The 23892-nt window shown below is 38.1% G+C and overlaps 1 protein-coding gene across 1 annotated transcript; it reads right to left on the bottom strand.

The window, feature by feature from the left end:
• Positions 1-17537: 17537 nt before the first annotated feature.
• On the bottom strand, positions 17538-18385 carry LOC104510305 (GTP-binding protein Di-Ras2). The gene has a single exon (XM_010152504.1). The coding sequence runs from the start codon at positions 18338-18340 to the stop codon at positions 17741-17743; it is 600 nt and encodes a 199-aa protein (XP_010150806.1). The 5' UTR covers positions 18341-18385; the 3' UTR covers positions 17538-17740.
• Positions 18386-23892: the final 5507 nt, after the last annotated feature.

The raw sequence follows: 23892 nt of genomic DNA, 5'->3' as shown, positions 1-23892 counted from the left end.
AAGACCCTTACAAGGAAAAAGTTAATCTGAAATATATAAAAAGAAGTGATTTTTATTGAAAACATAGCTGATTTATTTGGTTTCAAAAAGGAAACATTATTTTCTGTTTTAAGCATATAGAAATGTTATTCTGAAATAAGGAAAAAAAATCTAAATTAAGCTGATTATCATGTGATTTCTCACTGTGGGTTTTACAGTATTTTTATAAAAGTAATCTGTAAAGTAAGGCAGTAAATCACCCATTCCAAGTGTAAGACAGGTTTATTAGGCTGGCCTTGAAGCAGTGGTAAAAGCAAAGATTGTAAAATTAAAATATTTTATCTGTCATAACAACTTTTAAACATATTTATTGGCACATACAGAAAAATATTATTAATAAAAAATTGTTCCCCCTTTTTTTTTTTCTTCATTTAATGTAAAATCCTGAAGTTTGCATTCACCAATAATCTGGGATTATACACCTGTTGAATTATCCAACAAGCTAACTGGGTATGGAAATTAATTTTGCTATTTGATTCTTAACTCTTATTTGCAATAATGCTGTTAAGGAGTCCACATAATTAGTATCATTGTGAAAATGGAAATTAAACTTTTCTTTCAGTAGACTATTCCTGTTTAAGGATTGAAAACTTTTAGTCTGATCCCATAAGAAAAGCAGGAATACTATATACTTCAGTGAACTTCTAATGAGTTGGCTCATTTTCAGATTTTTAGACACAAATATTACCAATTTCACTACAGCAATTAATCTCTAGGATGTCCTTAGTCATTCTAATTACCTTGATTCTATATAAATTTATTCATCATAAAATGAACATTTTGCAAGTACTGTCTAAAATAAATGTTCCCTTTGCATTTCTTCACATTGTTAATTTACTTTTGATTTTATAGTTTGCAGTTAATGGAAGACATCATCAAGATGTTAGCAGAAAAGCAACAAACCAGTGTAATCTGTCTTGAGAAAACAAACTGAACTTTTTCCCTGATACTTGAAAAATGCTGCTGGTAGTTTTCTAACTGCTCACATGAAGTGAGAAAATTGAGGAAAATTCACAGTAAGAATTAGAGGTACTAATCAGATCCCCCCTAATCGCTGAAAAGGTCTCACAGATACCAACAAGTCTTGTGTCATATATGTGTATATGTTTGGAACAGCTAACTGGATTAAGTTTTAATACTGCCTTTCTGTGTGATATAACGGATCGCAGATTTATTGTATCTTTTCCCTGACATTTAGCATTACGCTTTTCTGGACACAACCTTCTGCATATGTCAGATGTTGTCAGCTATCCACTTGATTTGATGGCTTGTAATTGAATAAGACATGACTTGAAGTGGTAGTGTTTTTCAGCCAAAGTTTTTGTAAATGTGTTCATTCATATGTCAGCTAATGGGCTCTTAGAAAACAAATAGAAAGGAAGTTTTCACATGATGTGAACTACCTAAGTCTTATTTCTGGCGCACCTGCCTCTTTTTTCTCCTCCTTTCCTGAAGACATCACCATCCACAGTTCAGGCTGAGTGATGGTTTCCCAGGTGAAGTCTCTGCAAAGCTTCTTGTACCAGAGCCACGGCTACTTCTCTGTCAGCCAGGACTTGCTGGACTGCTAATTGTTGCAGGTGTTCCTCAACTTCTCATAGAATCACAGAACGGTTTGGGTTGGAAGGGACCTTAAAGACCATCTAGTTCCAACACCCTGCCATGGGCAGGGACACCTTCCACTAGATCAGGTTGCGCAAAACCTCAGACTTTCCTCTGGCTGTGTTTTCAAGATCAGCTATATACTACTGAGGACATCTGGATAACAATTGGCTCATGGGCTTGGTACTTTTCCCCAATTTTAAAGAGCAGCTATCCTTATGTGGAGAAACTGCTAGTCCCTCAAGTGAAATATGGCACCCACCATGTGATGCCTGAGCTTCCCACTCAATACATCCCTATGAAACACAAAGGAATTCATGCAAGACCGGTCTCACAAGAGGAAAATTGGCTTGATCTCAGACAGCAAAGGAAATCTGCCAAGTAACGAACATAAGGTAATGTCCTTGACCAGTGGAAGCAGGGTGCTGATCAATGCACGCGCTTCCCTCTTACCTGGGTCAGGTTGGTGTGATACTACGTGCTGCACACCTAACACGAAATTAGGATTTGTGTGTGAAACTATGTTAAAACTAATATTTTAAAGGATTTCAACATAGCATTCTTCCAACAGTGGTGACAGAATGGTTAGCAGTGTATATTCTGTCACTAAAAATAATCCCAGAAGACTATTGGGTCATTCACCCCATATACAAATGACGTGCTTCCATGTGGTGGGACATTTCTGATTTTGTGACAGATATTTTTTGCAGATTATCTTGAGAACAGTTATGGCAATACTACTGTCCTGCATGGGAGCCAGAACATCAAATCCACATTCATCTAGGCAGAAAATTGCCACCTAAGTTTTCAATATTTTTCCTGATTATCAGACTTTTAGAAAAAGATTTATGGAACAACTCCTCAATTAATTTTAAAATGTTATACTATACAAGTAATTTTTTCCCTAAATACTCAAAACATACTGCTTATAGAAGAGTTGTATCTCCTTGTTATATTGCTTTGCAGTCTGAATTATTGACCAAAAGTTCTGGATTAAACAATAGGTTTGATTTATATTTCAAGGTGACATCTCAAACAGTAGTTAATTAAACAAAGTCAGATATTAGCAAACTTGGAAAAAGCAATTTCCTTTTTCTCAGACACTCATGTAGCAGTGAATAAGAAAGCAAGAATCTTTGAACTCTCAAAGAAGGTTCTGTACATTCATCTTCCTGGCCCTGAGTTCTGCAGATCTTCTCAGCTTCACATATGAATTCAGAATATGATCTGACCATCTCTCCTTTAGATAGGCAGAAGAAAACTGTGGATGTTAGAAAACAACTATAACTCTTCTGAAAATAAGTCACACAGAAAGGAAACAAAACCCTGACATAAATATTCTTCTACCTCTTTAGGTACCAATAATATCCCATGTAAAATACTTAGCAGATTACCCATATACATCAGGGGAATCATGGTAAAGTTCTTGCTTTTTTCTAAAGTCTTAGACAGTACATTTACGTGTGAACATTAAAAAAATGTCATTCTAATACAAACATTACTTTTTCATGGCAAACTGATTTTCAAGGATGCTATATGATTATATTTAATAGCCCACTGCAATTAAAAATAGGCCACAGAAAATAAATTTTAATAGGAACAGATAACAAATTTTTGTAGTCTAGCTTTTATCACTCTCTCTAAAGAAAAATATGCTGTTCACAAAATTGACAGTCTTCAATCTGCAACGCTATATGCTGCATTGCTTAGGATACATCTTCATCAAACGCAGAAGACATGTATAGTGCTGAACTGCACTGCATTTAAGATTCACACTTTTCAAGTTCACAAATAATTGTATTTTTAAGGAGGGAAAAAAGAACCAGTGTCAAACAAGACAGTTAAATCAAATCTTTATCCTTCCAGATGACAGAAATAAAACAGGATTGAAAAATGCCAAATGTCTTCAAATTCCATTGGGATCTTCCCTATAGTCATAATTCCCCTTTCCATAATGTTTCAACGGTGGTAAGGAACACAGGTATAAACAAAAAATACTTGAGGAAGTATCTAAGTCACCCAGTTATCGACCATTTTGACAGATTATCAAATCTCTAGGTGGAATATTTTTTTGGTTTTCGTATTTTTTCCCAATGGATCTATCATGATTAATCTCCCTTTGAAATTGCTTGCCATAGTAATTGTCCATATGGCATTAAAGTAATTTATAGAGTACTAAGATTCTTATTCGACCATGTTTCAGATTTCTCATAAAATAAATCTGCCATTGTTTTTTCTGGAAAATGCATTTGTGTTTCATAAAATTACTAAAGCCAGTCCATTTTCCCTCATATCTGGTAATATCAGAGATAAAAAAAAACCTGAGAACTAATCTTATGCAGACACAGTTCTCTGTGCAGATGATGAACTGGAAGATAAAAAATGCAGTGAAACATGATTCTTCTTGCCCACATTGCTGTCAGCATGGCAACCTCTGTTGCCAGGTGGGGATTTTTCTCCTGTATCACAGTAACTGTGTCTAAATGCCAGAAGTCCTTAATCACTCTGTACTGAAATTTCAAGTATATATCCTAATATTTATAAAAAGCTGGTTTGGTTTTTTTCTTTTTTAAAGTAAAGCTCACAGAAAAGAACAAACCTTCATATTATAGTGTCCAAATATTAATGTTTTGACTTCATAGGATATGTTTTTATGTTATCTTTTAGATAAAAGAACTAGAAAAAGAGAGAAAAGGTTACATTAATTATTAGTGATTGGTTGTAATACATTAATTATTATTTATTGGTTGTAATTTTTCTTGTTGGATCATATATTTTTAGCAGAATATAAAATAAATGATAGAATGTTAATCTTACTTGATAAAACACAAAACCTTGTAAGAAAATGGTAAATTACTTTTTTCTGCTACATATATAGTGATAATAACAAAGAAACTATAATGCCTGAATAAAGCAACCTTGTCTGTATTATTCTTCCACAGAATGTTTAGCCATAGGAATGGGTAAAGAATGATGGAAAACAACGAAGAACTGTTATGAGTATCTCCCAGAAAATAATAGCCTTCTCTTTAGTTGAGGGGAATAAAAAAGTAGAAAAACTAACCAACATGCAAGCTGTTTTAAAGAAGTGCATTAAAAATACCAATCTCCGGGATGTCTCTCTATTTTATCTTTAGCAATGTCTGAACTCTACTGGAAGAAAATGTGCCTGACAGTCCAGCTGAGCATTTTTGAAAGAACAGAAGAAGATAAAACATCCAGTGTCTATCTTAAGGTCAGTGTTTACAATGACACTCCTCATCAAAATGAATCAAAATAGTGCATACAACATGTAAAGGTAACAATCTTTAACTAAAAATGTACGTATCCTCAGAAACAGATTCTAAAACATAACCACTGACCACATTTGGAGTTAATGTGGTCTCTAGTCACTGCATCACATTTGTTTTATAACCCGCCAGTCATCCTGGTGGTGTCTTCTGCTGCTTCATACAGCTGCTACCGTCTCCTCCTGCAACCCCTTTGCATATCATGTGTTACCATACCGCATGCATTTCACTGCCACTATTTTCCCTCCTACTAGTAGTATCAGTGTAACAGTGTGCCTGTTGTAAAGCAACGCATTAGCATTTCTGTCTGGACCAGGATGACCATGAGCTATCCTCGGTGACTGTGATGGATCACAGAAGCAACAGAAAACCAGACCGGTGAGGACTTTTGGGATGTGTCTGAGTGGCATATCAGCAACGTCATCAGTATGCATGTCTCTCCCAACAGTGGGTGTTTTCCCCCTCCCGACACCTAGGATGAGTGTAAAAGGATACCGATCCCTCAGTCAGTCTCCATACTGAGTCTCCTTTTGGGTGCTTCCCTGGTCAGACTACTAAAAATTTGCAGAGGCAGGATGTGCAACAGAGTTTATTATTCTTCACTTACTAATATTGTTGAAGTGTATTATGGCTCTTACCCCATGGCTCTCCTGAACTAGCCCAAACCATTTGTTCATCTGTTCAGCACAGTCAGAGTTTCTTGATGTCCTGTTCTCCAGATCTCTTCAAATGGTCTCCACATTTCTTAATTTGGAACTGAAGCTGGAGATAATCCTTTGAGGTTCCACTAGTCGGTTGAAGTGTCTTTTTTTTCTTATTTAGATTTTATAATTTATATTTAGATCAGGAAGAAGTTCATGGAGAGGGTGGTGAGGCACTGGAACAGGTTGCCCAGAGAAGCTGTGGATGCCCCATCCCTGGAAGTGTTCAAGGCCAGGCCTGGTCTAGTGGAGGGTGTCCCTGCCCATGGCAGGGGGGTTGGGACTCCATGGTAATTTCAAGGCCCCTTCCAACCCAAACCATTCTGTGATAATTACAGATGGTAATACTCCCTTTGTTGTAATTCTATTTCCTGCTTTATTTAAAAAAAAAAAAAAAAATCTGTCACCAATCCTTTCCAGTACTTATTGGACTAAAGTATATTGCTGTTTTCTTTTCTCAGCTAGCCTTTGGATTGCTAAGGTCTCCCATATTGCTTTAGGTGGTCTCATTATCATATTAATTTTTAAAATCACCTTTCTCCCACCTCATTTTTAACTGAAAAGATATAGCATCACTCAAAGTGACCAAAAAGGAGTCTTCTTTTAATGTAATACCTGTTTAAATAAGTTCTTGCATTTCTAAATTATTAATACTCACAATAAAATTAAAACAAAAACATGCATACAAATTAAAAAATTCTAATGCATGGTAAGACAACCATTGGTCAGCATATCTCAAAGTTTTGTGATAAATCTTAGATCTATTGTTTGGTTTAAAAGTAAAATAATCAGCTACAAAGAGAAAATATTTAACAAACTATAAGATCCAATGTTGTTCTGCTTTTTTTTCCACTAATGGAACATTTATTTTGCATCCCATCTGCACAAAAATGAGAGACATCTCTGATTATAGGGTTTGTCTTAATTATTATTAAAGGGAAAATGAATGAACATGAATATCAGAGAAAGAGACATCAGTAAACGTAAAATACCTACTCCTGTACAGGCAATATTTACTTTTAAGTGGGATATAATTTTTCAAGATCTTCAAAACCTGAGTTAATTGGTGAAGAGAATTGATGTTAGTCAAAAAGCTAATGAAAATTACATGGCTCTTGAAATGTAGACTTCTGTTTGATGTTTGAACTAGGCTGGGATCCTCGACCCAGTCCATAGATGCTACTAATAACCAGAAGACATCATGTACATCCAGCCTTCTTATCCAGATGATTTATAGGTGACATTCCTTGAATTTCAAACCCAGTCCCTTCAGTTCCAGAAGGCTCATTTTAAACATCACATTCAGCTCTGCTTTAATTTGCATTCCATAAATTCACAAAATGTTTAATGCTTTTCCCCAAAATTCCATCAAATATGAACAATTTCGCTTCATATTAAATACATTTCCACCAGTTTTACTTCCTAGGTCAGATTCTGCTCTAGTTTAATCTGTGCAAATCCAGAACAGATGCACCTCCTCTGTCAGTGTCTCCACTTCTCTTGTGAATCCCTGTGTTGTTAATCTCTGCATGTTGGTGTCTTTCATGACGATATAGATCCATTCATCACATGATGCATTCTGCCTTTTTTTGCTGCCATTTCTTAAACCACTTAAATATGCTTTTTAGGCAAAACCTTGCCTCCTGGTGCTATTCCATATGTGTGCACTTACTGCTTTTAACTTCAAGGGAATGAGCATGAGCAACCTACCTTCTTTCTTATACAACTAGATGTTCTTTAAAACAAGTACTTAAAAAGTAATTTATAAGAATTAGTCTACAAAGAACATTCCTTAGAACTCTGAGTGGTGCAAATTCGGGACAAATAATGCACCTTTGCTTTTTTAACCATGAAGTAATTACATACTGAGGTGTTCTTCAAGCCATTTCTATCTCCACTGGATAGAAAACACTAGACTGAGACAGAAAACCTGAATTACATCTGACCATTTACTGGTTTATAATCCCTAACCTAGTTTTTGTGTGAGAATTTCCCTGTGTGTTAAATAGCACAAAGTTTCTTGTTGGTCTGTTGATGTAAAAAGTCATATGAAAGTATCATGCTATACATATCTCACTCGGCTATATCAACAGAAATTGCATGTATCTGATCCTCTTACTATTCAAAAAGCAGAAAATAAAGGGAAGAGGTTCAGAATATCATTTTCATGGAAGGTCATTGGTCACTGTTATTCTCAGAAAGATCACTTACTCAGATTCATTTATTATCCCTCTTTGAAAGCTATCTGGATGTGTGAAAAATCACTGAAAGCTTTCCCAGTAGATCTGAGAAATTCTACTTCTGCTAGTTAGAAATATAGTATTCCAAAAATCAGACAAGCTGAGCTGTTCCCACTAATTTTTGGGATTTCTATTTCCAATACAGGCCAAAGTCACAGGATAGGAGAAGTAGAGATATACCTATTTATTTATTGATTTCAAAATAGCCAGTCTTCATCAAAGACCAAATGAGCTACTGGTCACTCAGTGTACATGTCCAGTCAATGAGCAAATCTAAGCAGAGACTACTAAACTTAATTTGCTTTATTTCCTCCCTAAATTCTGTCAAGGTTTTAACATCTATTCTTTACAGTTCAAAGATGTTAATGGCAATGGATGTGGGATTAAAATCAAAATCAATAGACACACCACCACTCCCAGCAGGTAACCTTTACTCTTCAACTGCTTGGTCCATTTCTCACATCATGATTCAATTAAGGTCTTTTTCGTTTTAATCTTGCCCCCAGTAAGCAAAGACGATCATGTCAGTGAAAGCAAAAGTCAATAGTTTTATGTACCAAATTATTGTTCCTTTCAAGACTGAGATGAGAACTTTAAATTTATTTCACTGGAAAGCTGGCTTTAAATGAATGCTCAATAAAGCTTTCATCTAACATGGTCTTTCCTCTTTAAATTTCAAAGATAAAACCAACCACGGGAGACATTTTCTTTTAAAAAGGACATCTCCTGCAGAGAATACATAAATAATGTAATACCTTACAGACTAAGCAAAACTTCACATCCACAGCCAAAAATAATTTTTCTAACCTCCAGGTCAGTGTCTACACAAGTACACATGGTAATGAATTCCACTAGCTTAGACCTGTGATAAGGAAGTTGCCTACAGCCTGCAAAACAATGTTAGGGTGAGTGTGTGATGGATGTCTGGGTGAACGCATCTGGTGGCTGGGGTTGGGAATGGTCTCCATGGGAACTCTGGTGTATGTAGCCTTGACAGGCAATGGAGAATTTTGAAATGACAGCATGAGAACCAAGGGAGTACACTCTGATGTGTCCAGAGGGAATAGATTTTCAACCTGTGTTGTAAGTTTGGAAGAGATAGATTTTGAAAAATTGGCAGATATTGTGTAACACACCATTAAAAGAACATAGAGAATTGAAATTTCAACTTCATATGTTCCATAAGTTTCCTGCAGCCTTGGGAAGAAAAAATTGTTCCAGTTTTATATATAAGGAATTTGGACATATGAGTATTAGCCATTTTGCTCCAGATCAAGGTTTTAGTTAGAAAAAGGAAAATATTTCCTAAAAGTTCCCTTCTGTAACTAAGACAAACTGTAAGGTTTGTCTTTCTCTTGTTTGGTAGTTCCCCATATTGAAAAAAAATCAACAATTACCACACCAAGTCTATTGTTACCACACCAAATTCAGTGCTCTTGAAAACAAGCTGAAAAGCACAGGGACAGATTTATTGCAAACTAAACCAAGAATGAGTTTGACATTCAGAAAAAATTGAACTTGCACATGCTCCCATGTATTGGAAAGTTAAAATACAAGAAGCTAAAGCTGTTCCTATTCAAGCTTCTGGTTTGTGTCCTAAAATACCCATTTTAGTGACATTTCAAACCATAAGACATATTTGTGTGGGAAATGGATGACTAATACTGTCTCTACAAATGACTGTTAATTTTTCTGTTGAACTTCAAATTCTAATTGCCATTGAATGCACTTTCAAAACCTCTTGTTGAAAATAGTCTTAATACGAAAGGTTTTTTTTCCTAAACTGACTCACATTAAAAGACCTAGTGGAAGAGCACTCAATTCAAGTTTCTGAGGAAACACAACTGGCAGGCTAAAGAAATCAAAACAGTAAACAGAATACAGTTATAACTACTAGCTTGCATTTTAAGATACATTATCTCATACATCTGTATAGTATAGAATATAGTTTTCTTGACTACAATGCAACATTGATATTACTAATTAAATAATCTAACTTCCATAAGATGTTTAAAGTGGTTTCCTGTAACCGAAATGACCAAACAACGTTCAGAATATGGTAATTTCTGGAGATGCAGATGTAGCTAAAACCACAGCCAACAGAGGCCATACGATAAAGCTGGAGTGTATTACCTTCGGCTCACATCATTTTTGAATCTCCTCACATCACCATGCTATCCTAAAATACACAAATCTGACATTTTTATACTCTTGGACTATCATACCATATATTCCTACCTCACATCATCAAGTCTACAGATTTTGACCTGGTCTGGACTAGACTTACCAGTAGGAGAAATGGTGGAGCTGTGAATCCACTGGTTTGATTGGTAAAAACTAGAAGTGCCTTTTGTATTTAAGAAATACATCTTATAAGTAAACATATATTCTTTACCTATTAATTGTTGACCAGATATATTTGTGTTCGGTTTAGTAGCTGCCTCATTACTCCTGTGTGAGGCATTTGCATACACGTCACTTGAGGTACCTGCTAAACTGCATTTCCTCAAATTTACAGCTGGCTCATAAATGTTAACTTTTAATGTTACCACCACTGCTATGACCATGGCAGCATGGTCAGTGTCTGACAGGACAGAAACTGTCACCCGTGCTCCCTCGTCCCACAAGAGGGACCCTCAAAGCCCCACTGCATGTCCTGAGGCACTGCTGGCTCCTGGGGCCTGCTCTTCCCACCTTTCTCCGATAAGGCTGCCCATGGAGCAGCACCCACTTCTAGAGGAGGGGAGAAAGCACATCAATGCCTCTGGCCAAGTGGTGCTCCTGCTTTTTTCTCTGCTCTATAAACCATTTCCAGCAGACAACGGAGTGCTTTGGCTGCGGCAAAGGCAGCCTGGCTGTCTGCTCTTCCAAGGGAGAGGAGAGGCAGGGAAAGCGGCCAAACAGAAGCACTGATGCTTCTTATCCCCCTCCTAGTAATAAAATCTTGTGTTTGCATCCAGCTGGCTTTGATGGTATTTTCCAGTTCTGCAATCTGGGCACACGTTATGTACTGTTACGTAACTGACAGGCTTTTTTTTTCATTATTTTTTTGCATGGGAACGATTTAACAAAATTACTGTATCCCTCTCATTATTGGACTTGTCAAATTATTTTGAACTGTTTGTTAGTAAGTAATTAATCAGTTAAAATGGTCCTCTACCACAGTGGGATTCCTTGTTGGCTTTGGCAAAACGGTATTCTGCTTTGGCCACTAGGTACGCAAAAGGCTGTGAAACCATTGGGTCTTGCTCAAACTTTCAGAATGAGGCCAAACTTACAATTCAGATTTGAGTCTGAAAAGAAACAGGAGAGCAACCGTGGGCAAATATGGGTTTGGCAGCAAAAAGGGAGGGCAGAATTTAAGATTTTTCTTTTACCCCAACTTATTTTTTTATGTTCATATTAACTGCTACTTTCTCTGAGTGATTGTTCTGTGACCTAATGGATTTTATAATTAGGATAATTCTAAGTATATACAGTTCACTTTCCCCCCCCTTTATTTCATCCTTGCTAAATTTTACCACTGAAATTGTACGTATCCACCTTCCTTCCATATTCAGAATCTCCAGACAAGCCCCTGTCCATAATCCTGCCTCTTTCTTCTTACACAGTCCTTCACTGTTAGTATGCTAACATGCTCTTCACAGAGCTATACATAAAGATTTTATTATTTGGGCACTGACAGACATGCTTCTATAAAACGACCTTGCTCTTCCTTGCTGCTATATTAGACATTGTTGTTCTACGCAGTTTTTAATTTCATTGTGAAAAACAGGCCTCGATCAGTGTGAGGTTTGTGGAAGGAAAGGACCTGGTGTTTGTGTTGCGGGGTGCTCATGGCTGTAGAGGTCATCTCCTCTCATTGAGGAGAACATCTGCCCGTTCTCACATGGTGGGAAGGAGGACTGCATCCCTCTTCTCCCTGCTGTCTGCTCCTCAGCTGAGGCAACTGCTTAGTCACTTCCCTCCTGTTCGCAGATGCTTTCTGTAGGCGCCTATCTGCTTAACCCCGGGGAAAGGCTGGATGGTGTTATTGAACATCTGCCAGATGTTTCTCCTTTTAGGAACTGAGACCACACACTGGACTAAAGAAGAAAGGAAAGAGAGCTAAAATCCTGTGGCTAGGGAGTGTGTGCTCCTACATGGGCTTATAAATTAGCCATCCAGAGTAGAGTGGCTTTTATAATGAGTTACAGATTTGACTAGATCACTGCATGAGCAGCAATTGCTCCCCTTGTGTAACCTGCTGTTGTGATGTCCATAACAGCAGTGTTCATTCGTGCAGATCAGCATGACCACTGAACATTGATCTTCCTTTTGAAAATACGAGTCCTCAATGATCTCAGAATTTCCTGAGAAATAGTAAGTTCATGTAAAATCTTCTGATGTTCCCATCCACGCTCTGTTCCCAAATTATATTCATCCTACCTCTTTATTATAATAATCCACTGCACAAGGGGTAGGTGGCACGCAGGGGAAATCTGGAATCAAATTCCTATCTTAAGCATACAGTGACACAGTATTGTGATTGTCAGAGTGCCTAACCTTGAATAAATAGACCGACAGCCTGTTTTTAAGGACCAAGCTGACCAGCAGCAGGAACTGAACCGAATAAGGAAGGGAAGTAGCAGAGGAGAAGGATCTTTACAACAGCGCTGAGCAAAAGCTGCTGTAAAGCAGATATAAATTAGAGGGATTGACACATCAGTGATCTCCCCATCTGCCTCTGAAAGCTAAAGATGAATGATCCTTCTCCTCTTACATATGGAAAAAAAATATTTGCTGTGCACCCTTTACGAAGAAACACCTCTTCTGCTTCTTTTGCTTTTTCTACTGAAATGAATACAAATACAATGGCAGCTTCCATGTGACAGACACTGTCATCCACAGCTTTCAGAGCACCAGGTTAGAGATGCACTTGTAGGACCCACTGTGGGCCATTTCTTGGCATGTGAACGAGGAATAAATACAGCTGGCTGAACAACAAATGCTCCTTTGCGCTTTGGTTCTGTTATGATTTTCAATAGGTCAACTATGACTCATTGTAAGTAGTGCTCGATCAAGGTAAACTATATGAAACAGAAGAGGCTTAATGCTTTCTCTAAACCCCCTATTCCTCTGGTTAATAGAGAGGAGTCTGTATCCTTCACAAGGAGCATCCAGGTACATACTTTCCAGGGCTCACAAGCTCTGCTTTCCCTTTCCTTGCACTTTTAGTGGAGTTGGACTTCACGCTGCATTGGCTACATGAAAACAACTTGTGGACTCATTAGAAAACGTACATGGAAGGTGAGTGGGACATGGCATTAAAATGCCAGTTAAAATGCCAGTGAACTAAATGTGACAAGTATGTATTCACAACTTTGAATGAGGGTACGTGTTAATATTTTTCAGTGGGAAACAGGAGTAACCAACAACAAAGATTTCAGAGGTAGTCAAATTTTGTCAGGCTTGTGATGTTCCTGTGGAATACGATATGGCAAACATCCATAAAGCAATCACTGACTATACTGTGCAAACCCCAGAATACCAGTTTGGTACATCCACTGTTTCACAGTAGGCTGTGTCAGAACTAGCACCAAGCACAGAAAATAATGGTGCATTAGAAGAAAAAAGAGAATAATAGGAATTATTAGGAGTTCTGGGATGTCCTTCACTAAAAATAAAAAGCTTTGTGGATTGCCCTGTCTAATGACTTCACTGGGATACGAAATTTGCATTCAATAGTCAATATTTCATTATCACTGGTCCAAATGCCTACCGGAGTGCCTAAGTAGTCCAGCTTGTTTGTGGATCCCTCCCTCCACTGAGCACAAATGCTTGCTTGCACGCAGGGGTGGTTATTTAACTCAACAACTGTTACCACATCTTCTGAATTGCAAGGTGTTAGTGTATTTGACATTTTTTGCAACAGGTGGTAATATAACATGCTGCAGTAGAAAATTTTGCAAAATACATCAGGAATTTGGTAGAACTGAGGAGGAATAGCAGGATCCATACAGTAAGCTTCAATTTTGCACAAGCACTGAGTTTTATCTGTCACTACTTTAAAGCAAATTATGAAATATAGAATAGCTTCCAGAACTAGTTTGCTTTTGATGGCCAAAAGAAACACTCACTGATAACCTGTGTTTGATGAAGGTAGATTGCTTTGAAAGTGTAGGTGTTTGCCACAGTATAATAAAAGAAAGGTAAATGTTAGATAATACTGCCCCAATTCTCCCAGGACTTTTCAGGAGTCTGATTTGTACAGCTGAAGACTTTAGGACTCTGCCTAACATGTACAAATCTATTTTGATATAGAGAATTGCCTTCACAACATTCAACAAGCACATACTTAATATGCTTATGAAACAAACACAACAGAGGCACCAACAAGGCTTCTTCCAAACCTGTGTTTCCACTTAAAACTTTATTTCGTATGTTCAGAACATCACCAGAAACATAGAAACTTGTAGGCACAAATGACTTCATATCCAGAGTTTTTGAATAAAATATTTGCTAATCTCAACAACACATTTTCATGACAGCTATATATATTAATATTTAATATATACATACAAAATTCATGCGTTGTAAATAGTTGGTTTTGTCTAGGTCATCTCCTATGGATGCTAAAATTCACTTGTAGATCTTACGTGTTTTAAATATGTCATTTTTTTCCTGTACATTTTAAAGAGCTTATTATACTAATATCACATTCCCAAGTAAAACACTAAATGTAATAAAGCTGTATATTTTCTTTATTTATCTTGCAGTATTTTCCCTGTGTTTAAAAAAAAAGAAAATTGTATAAGTAATAGCAAAACAAATGTTTTAGACCAGCTCACAAGTATGTAAGACATGTAAAATCTGTTAGTACAAACTAGGATGACAAAGCAAGGGTATAAAATATGTTCTCTTTTGAGTCTGTGGTCCATGAGTAATATTGCTTCTGTACTGGCCTTGCTTTGATAAATGCAAGCCCATGAAATAATTCATGGCTTATTATATAACAGGTAAGGAATCAACTGGGAATTATAGGAAATGGTCCTCAAGCCTACCAACTGGCAGCTACTTGTTTTATTTCCACCTTTGCTATACAATTACTCTTTTCTTGCTATGAGGCACATTAAAAAAGAACCTTGCAGTCATGTATTTTTGAGTAATTCATATCCCCTTTATTCTACTTCTGCAAGGTTCTTTAATATGTAAATAATTCCTCCAGTTAAAGTAATAATGTTAAAAGGAACTTTGCTTTTATATGGCCTTTTTTCTTTGAGTTTCTATCATTATTCCATGCTGGCTGCCTAGGCGTGTGCCATCCATGATGACCTTTGGCTCCGGCACTTTAGCATCAGCGGAGACGTCTGTACTGTACTGCTGATCTCTGTACATGACCCATTACTTCTTAAGTATGATCATTCTTTTGATTTTCCAGTTTCACTGGTGGAATCCAATGCTGTGAAAGACAAGCATCGTCAGCCATTTGCTTACAGAGGAGATGTATAAGCAGTTATAAAAGTCTTACTAAACATAACGCTTTTAAATGTTTGCATCCCTGATCTGGAAATACTGTTTGATCCCTTGACAGACTGATAAGAAAAAGATGCACTTAGCGGTACAAGCCATACCAGTTTTCTTTATGAGTTTTAGAAACTACTTACGAATGTGAAGAGACAGTCTGGCCCAACGCAACACGAGCACTGGACTGGGACCGAGGAGATCTGCTTTTGTTCCTGGGTCTGCCACTAGCCTGCTGGGTAACCTATGTGCAGTTGCTTCACCCCTTCGTGCCTCAGTTTCACCACCTGAGAAGTTAAGCTAACGATGCTGTTGTTTTTGTAAAGTGCTTTGAGATTTATGGAGAAAAAACATCGCGTAAGAGCCAGGAAACTATTGTTAAGGAAGAGCCTTAGCTTTTTTCCATGCTCTCTCCAATTTTCTCTTCTAATGCAACGAAGTAAACACACAAAATTCTGTCTTCTTTGAGATCAGTAGGAGTTTCACGCTTGATTTTAATTGTGCTAGAATTTCTCTAGAGTGAATGACAAAGGTTGTGCTCCTTTCTAGACAGTGCTAGCAGCAATTTTTGCTCAAAGTAATGTATGCTATCACTCCAGCTGTGAAATGTCTGCACTCGTGTTTGAAAGGGAGAAGCTAAGCAAGCAGTAACTCCAAGAGGAACAAGGTAACAATTTTTAATGCAAATACTGTATTTTAATAGCTCCTAGAAGATATTTATAATGCAACAGCATGCATACTAATAATACTAGTACTTGACTGCATTTTTCCATAGTATGACTTTGACATAAACATCTACCAAAAATATGGTGGCTTCTTTTTATTATTTCAAAGCAGTTCCTAAGGTGCAAATTGTGGTTTATACAATTTTGATGTGTCTTTTAAAAAATGTATGTGCTTCTTTAATCTTAGATGGTCTTTGTTATCGGTAGGATACACACTTTACTCATTCATATTAAGTTTCTAAAAAAGCTTTGGAGAGAGATCCAGAAAAGCTCACATTTTGTATACTTTTTTCCCCCTCTGAGGTTTTGAGAGGAGTAGTTTCCCCAGACAGAGTGGTTTAAACCGGGTTTTTTTTTTTTCCCTCTTCTGAACTTTGTGTTGCAGTGTAACACAGTACTGACTGCAACTCTTCATACGCTAAATCCCGTAGTACTTATCCCAGCAAATATTCTCCTAGAGACTCTTGTGGGCCCTAACACCAGATACAGGATTTGACTCAATAAATAGCCACAGCAGTTCAAATGCTAAATATACCCCCTTTCACACAATATAAAGGCAATAGATCTAGTAGTGCATGAATGCAAAACCATTTAAATAGGAATATAGTAATGTAAAGAAGTTTCAGCTAATCTGATTATTTGAAGAAAATCTTTGTATACTACACTGAGCCCTCTCCAAGGGTACCACCAGTCCTACGGACTTTCCATTCATTCACTGATCACACTGTGTGTTCATTTAACCATCAGCAGCATTTGAACCGAGCCTTTCCCATAGAGGCTCTTGTAGGGGACCCTCCCAGCCAGTCCTCCCTGGGGAAGCTTTCTGTTTGTATATGTACACCGTTTTTATACAATCTGACATCCTCCACAGGCAAATATCTGTCCTTCAGAAATATACTGGGGCCAGAAGCACAGGTCATTCTTGAAGTGATGGGTCCAGAAAAGGAGGTGATCTCCATCTCTCCTTGTAGGTCTGGCTCTTCCTCATCCTCCAGGTTGAGCACTGCATCATACTAGGAAGAAATCTCATGCTGGGAGGTAGAGAGAGTATCTGTTCCTTTTAACTGTGCTACCCCCACACTTCCTTTCAGTGTGAAACTATTTATTTGGCAGATCTGAGACTACCTTATGCACACTGCCCCACCAGTCACTAATGAAAATTGCACAGAATTGTTTGTCCACAGCATTCTTAAAAGAGGTGGTAACACCACTCAGCATGCATTTACAGGTTCTAGGTTTCTTCACTGCCATTTCTTCGTTTTTCTTCTAACATTTTACATTGCCTTCTCTTGCAGTTATATACAAATGCAGATAATATGAAGTTGGCTTTCCAAATCTTTCACATTATGCTAAGGATGTAATTTCTTTTCTTCTGTAAATTAGAAAATCAGAGATCGTGGCCCATCTTCCTTTTATTTCCTGATTTATTTTTTTTTTACTCATAGCTAGAGTACATAAATTTTTAATTGTTGGCTTTTTTCATCGTAAACGCAGTAACTAATATTTTTTTAAACTCCAAATATTTCTTTTAAAACAAACACTAATAAATAGGGTCTTGCATGGTTGGTTGCTGTCTGTAGGTTTTACATGGGTATTGTCAGAGAGGTGAGACTGCACGAATGACTTCTGAGAGTGCAATTTCACATCACCACACATTTGCCTTTCAGCTTCTCTTTCCTTTTTTGCTGCTTGCTTTTTTTGCCATCGATCTGTAAACTCACAGTCCTGCGTTTCTCTAGGTTTAGCAATTCTTGGAACAACTCTTTCACATTGTGGTTCAGCTTAGCAGAGGTCTCCATGAAGGCACATTTCCACTTCTTAGCCATGGCTTCTCCTTCGCTGCTGTCCACCTCTCGATTTTGGTTCTCATCATTTTTGTTCCCCACCAGCATTATTGGAATGCTTTCTACATCTCCTTTAATCTGACATATTTGTTCATAGATCGGTTTGAGTTCCTCCAAGGACTGACGGCTGGTGATAGAGTAAACCAAAATGAAAGCGTGTCCTTTAGAAATAGAAAGACGTTGCATGGCTGGAAATTGATGGCTCCCTGTAGTATCAGTTATCTGCAAAGTGCATATGCTCTTATCACAGCTAATCACTTGTCGATAGGTGTCTTCAATAGTAGGGATGTAGCTCTCTCGGAAAGTGCCTTTCACAAACCGCAAGACCAAAGAACTTTTGCCCACTCCTCCAGCTCCAAACACAACCACCCTGTAATCATTGCTTTGCTCAGGCATGTTTCTCCGCGTGTCTGTTGCTCAGCTAGAGGGAAAAATCTAGGGAAGAAAATTACAAAAACAACAAGACAGACATTAATACAGGTACATGTGAAGAGTTTACTTTGTGATACCGTTCCCAAGAAGACAAATTAATGTGATGTAAGCGATGACATGCTAGTTGTAATAATCTAAAAGACTTGCAGTGGGTTAGAGAATACTTCACTTCAATAGTAAATTTAGGATTTGCAGTCCAGCCAGGACTAGTAACAAAAGACCATCACTTCATGACTTAAAATTTTAAATTAACATTGTGAGTTTCAATATTCTTGTTACTGGACTAATATCCCCAGAAATAAAAATCTGGGAAATGGAACTTCAACACGAAAAAATTCTAGAAATGGAATTACTCTTCTGTCTCTAAAAAAATTATCCTCAGATCATTGTTGACACATAGCTCTATTTATGTTTATGACAGCTAATTATTCTAAACATGCCATGTCTTCAGTAGTTAGGGAATTTATCTGCATTACAACTGAACAACACTCCTGAGTGACATCTAAAACATATTTGTAGCTTATTCAACAGCAGGTATGCTTGGGAAGCATGTGCTTGAAGGGGAGCATGTGCACCACTTCAACGTATTTTTCCACCTGCATTTCAGATGAAGAGTACATTTTGGTAAACTTGAGATTGTTCAAGTTCAGTTTGCCTTTTCATTCTAATCTTTATTTCACAGCAGATGTTATTGGACTGGAGACATGCTACACCTTATCAGAAAGGCTGTGCAAACATCTTCACAACATTTTTCAGTGGCTTATTTTGTCGAGGTTGGCAAATGCATATGTCAAAGATCACAAAACTCTCTGATCCCTGACATCAGTTCCCCTTGACAAAACTTGTCTGTAAACAGTAGGACCACAAATATTGTCATTATTAAATAACAAATATTAAAGCTTTCACAGGACTGCAAACTGCAGTTGGTTAGAATTCATTGAAATAAACGTGAAGATGAATTTGTCCTCCCATCAGTAGCAGCTCATTAGCTACACAGCATGTCCAATTCTCTTTTTATATTCAGTAAAATTTAAGTAAATAAACACTAAAAAATTAAACCCTAAAAGTTGACCAGAGTCTAGGACACTGTTACTTTTCACACCAAAGCTGTTACTTTTCAGACCAAAAAGTACACGTGGCACAACTGCAAAATTTACTGCACCTCTATTTGTTTTTAAGAAAATGGGTGATTTAATAGGGAACCTTATCCAAGTGCGCTCATGGTCCCAGGTGATTGAGTCTGCCTGTTGCAATGTTGCGTGGCTAACACCTAATCCAGGAAAACCCAAAGTGATTTCTTACTAAATAAGGAAAGTCTTCAAGCTGTTTCTTCACTGCAGCAGCAAGAGTGATGGCCTTGTGGGGCAGGATTTTAAGTTACCCTTTACCTTTCTAGCACAGAGGAAACAGAAGTAATGTCGTAGAGGTATGAATGTGAGTGGAGCCCCCAAGACCTTATCCCAATTGCCAGCCCACACTGAATTTTGTGCTAATGCATCTTTGATGCTGTTTCTGCCTGTGCCAGCTACATTAAAGCTACGGCTACCCATGATGCACTAATGTCTTTGTTTTGCTGTTCAAGCATACCCTGATTTTGTTATCGTTTTTGTTCAGGGCATCCTATTCTGTCCTAATTGTAATGCCTGAGTAAGCTGAAAACATCTGTCTTTACATAATGTGTTGGATGAAGGAGTTGTGCTTCCTCATGTGCCGCACCGCAGGCAGACTAACCAGTGCGACTGGGGATGCTGACCCTGAGGCAAAGAGGAGAGCTGTCACAGCTCTGCCTCTGGCTTAAGGCAGAAGGCAGCTTCGCCCCTTCCATCTCTCCTACACTGCAGTCACTGTCACTTTCAGACACCTGTTTAAATATAGGAAAGATTGATAAATAAGAGTGTGCACCCTGAGGCACTGAAGCAAAATTGTTTCGCTACGACAAGAGAATTCAAGGAATGGGAAGAAGAGTAGTCTCAGAAAACACAGGTGTATGTGTTTATATGAGGGAAAACCTTCTGAGGAACAAGGAAAATGGGCGTGCAGCTCAGGCTGTTGAGAAAACAAACAAAACCAAAGTAGCTAGCAAGAAAAGAGTTAGCAGGATGCTGTTCCACTGAGAATAAACACGTACCTGTGAGCTGCAAACATGCAAATTCAGAAAAATCGTAGAGCTTAGAGACAGGGATGACTGCACAGAATGAGCTACCATAGGAATTACAGTTTAATAATTTTTTGTGACCACAAAGGCAAGAAAGAAAAACATGGCTATTTCACTCCAAAAGCAGCTTAAGTGTTGCACAATCAGATAATACGCAGCCTAGGAGATATGGGATGATGAGAAAAAATGCACTGTGAAAATTTTTACTATGAAAATCAGTGAAATTCAGAGTAGAGAAAATTTTAAAAGTTAGCTGAGTGTATTCCTGCTAAACTTCATGCTTTAAGCATACTGAGAAATCAGCAAGAAAATTGGCACACATGGTTGCCCAAAAGTTAGAACAAATCGAAATGTGGCACTTAATGGAAAAAATCTTCTAAAGCAACCTGAAAATGGCATGGTAGCAGTCTTCAAATACATGTAAGTTACTGCAGTGAGGGAGAGTGTACACCTGAAGTAGAAAAAAACTGAATTAAGAGCTTACATTGCAGAAGAGACTTACCTTAGACAATAGGAAAACTTTACCATGGTGACAAGAGCAGCCCTATTACTTAGGAAGATTTTGCAGACTGTCTTTAGAAATGACGACAGAATCACAGGGTGATTCAGGCTGGATGGGACCTGAGGAAGCCTCTGGTCCAGCCAGCTGGTCACAGCAGAGTCAGCCAGGAGACCAGACAAGCTTCTTCTGTCCTGCCAGGGTTTGAAAACCTCCAACATTTCCCACACCCTCTCTGGGCAACCTGATCCACTGCTAAATTACCCCCTGCGTGATTTTTCCCCCTTTATATCTAGTCTGAACTACCCGTCTTTCAACTCATACCTGTTGTCTCTCCTCCTCCCACTGTCCATTGCTTTGGAGAGTTTGACTCCCGTCTTCTTGATGGCTTTTCTGTAGTTGTATGGGGGCTGCTGTTTGGTGCCCCCCAAAACCATGCCTTCCCCAGGCTGAGCCAGGCCCCTCAGCCTGCAGGGCCGGACAGTGCTGCAGCCCTGGACACCTCAGGGCCCTCATCTGAACTCACTCCAGTTTACCAGTGTGTTTCCTCTACTGGGGGATGCCAAAGCTCGACAAACTACACTGCCCTTGTCTCATGAGTGCTGAGCAGACACATTATTGCCTCTCTCGACCAACAGGCCGTGCTACTGTTCACACAGGAGCTTCCTGTGGGCCTTCCTTCCATCCAGGGCTACTGCTGGCCGTGCTCATCTCGCTGCCCAGCATGGCCCCAGGACCTTCTCCACAGACCTGCTCCCCAGCCTGGGTTGCTGCAGAGGGGCAGCTACCTTAGCCACTGTTTAGTCTGTCCCACATGTAGGTCTGTTAGTCCTAAAGATCCGCCGTTTTACCTGGATAAATAATACAGAGTATTTCTTTTGTCCTGCGTGGGAGCTAGGAACAAACAAAATAAAGACCCTATGCGAAGTTTTTTCATCACACCATAGAAATAATAATTTTAACCGTGTGGTTGCATTTTCTGTGTGGATCTGGTCAGAGATTCTCCTGCAGTGAAAATCATTCTGTGTGACTGTGGTACACTTGCACCCAATTTTGCATTTGTTAATGCTTTTCATGCCGCCCTATTAGTGTACTGATTTTCCTTTGTCTTAAAATACATTAATTAAAAAATACAACAGGACAAAATAAAGTATCACATTGATCCATCAGCTTTCAATATTCTGGACAGTGTGAGTATGGAAAATATAACCCGAGAGAAATCTGACACTGCAGTAGTAAAATACCCTCTCTGATTCATACTTTGAAAACCTGTCAGTTTCATAATTGGCATAAAGAACAGTTGCTTTTTATACTTTATAACTGACTTATTCTGGAGTTTGTGTGTAATAAAGCCCCATTTGCTAACCTTGCTACTTTCCATCATCCTCTGAAGTGTCAGTTTAACAAAACTATCCTTGGTTAAAAAGTCAAAGAACTTTTCAATAACATACATCCGTACCCTTCATTTTTTCGTTGTTGTTTGGTTGCCAAGTTCAGCAAGCTTGTGAGCCTCTATATACCTCTGCTGACTTAGATCTGCTTTCTGCAGATGCTCCGCCAGCATGAGGCTCGAGTTCCTCCAGCTCAGCTGCTGCAGGTGAGCTCGAGGGGCTATCCGCTGCGACAAAAGACTACCTCTGGATCGAATGCAGCTGCAGACTTTTACATTGGTTCCCTAGCTGTTTCTGACATGTCAGGTAAGAACTGAAGGGATGTCTGACAGGAGGGTACAGTTTAAGGTAATTTTGAGATATAACCAGATATTTTGTTGTATAGTGACAAGAAAATAATGCATTTAAAAATGGTTAAACAAAGTACCTCACATTACAGATTATGCACTTCATAGTTCAAACTCTTAATGTTCCTTGGGTGACGAATTACTTGTGGGTGCGTTAGCATTTACCAAACTGATATTGCTGATCCTGTATTTAGCCACTGGAACATCATGGTTATCTCCTATCTTTCAATAGCTCTTTATGGTCTAACTTTTCTATCAATCAATTGTGTTTATGACTTGCCTCTTATGTTTGTATTTAAGCCATGAATTACATATGTAATAACGGAGGTACAGGGAGGCTGAAAAATAACTTTTGAAAATTAATCTACTTGGATACTTACCCTTAGAGTAGCATGAGATTGGAATCTCACAGCTGCTGATGCCTTCCACACTGTACTTGCAAGCAGATATAGAAAAAATTGCTTCCTCTCCAGTCTTTCCAGAGTTTTTGGTTTGTTGCACAGTATTTTCACCAGGTCTGCATTGTTAGACTTCCACAAAATGACACAGATTACAAATTTCTTTGAATTTTTTTGGCTAAATGGTATCTTTTAGGGTAACTTTTGTTTTATATAGCAACCTGATACTACCTTTGCTGCCTGGAGTCAGAGGTTTTGACTGCATCTTAACTGATCCTGTTCTTGAAGTTTTATAATGTCCTACTGAGATGTCAGTCTGATATCCAATACAGCAATTGTCAGATGTTGTGTATTAATTTCCTGAAAGCTCTTTTGCCTCAGGTAAAATCATCTCATGTCAGTCACTGATTTTTGTTTGGGTTTTGGTTGGGTTTTGGTTTTTTTTTTAAGTCTTAGAAGATGTCTCTTTTTATATTGTTGTATGATGAAAATCCAATAAAGTACAAGCAACGCATTTAATTCAAAAACTTGCATAAATTTAAATTAACAGTCCACCAGGCTATCCAGTGATGACAACACTATGCAAAGATACAAGGTACAAGGTAAAGAATAATACCAAATGTAGTCACAGATAAGATGGATTTCCACCTGTTTGTAAAGTTAATGGCCATTTCACCGTACCAAAGGTGAAAAAGGGACACATTATTTACATGCAAGAGGGAAAGA

Source organism: Eurypyga helias, unplaced genomic scaffold (assembly GCF_000690775.1).
Source record: "Eurypyga helias isolate BGI_N326 unplaced genomic scaffold, ASM69077v1 scaffold40495, whole genome shotgun sequence".
In the NCBI taxonomy this organism is placed as follows: domain Eukaryota; kingdom Metazoa; phylum Chordata; class Aves; order Eurypygiformes; family Eurypygidae; genus Eurypyga; species Eurypyga helias.
Note: the sequence above shows the minus strand (reverse complement) of the source record. Positions and strands in the feature narration are given on the sequence as shown.

Bases quoted from the DNA above. Each gene is read 5' to 3' on its own strand.
- LOC104510305 (XM_010152504.1), bottom strand. From the start codon at position 18,340: ATGCCTGAGCAAAGCAATGATTACAGGGTGGTTGTGTTTGGAGCTGGA.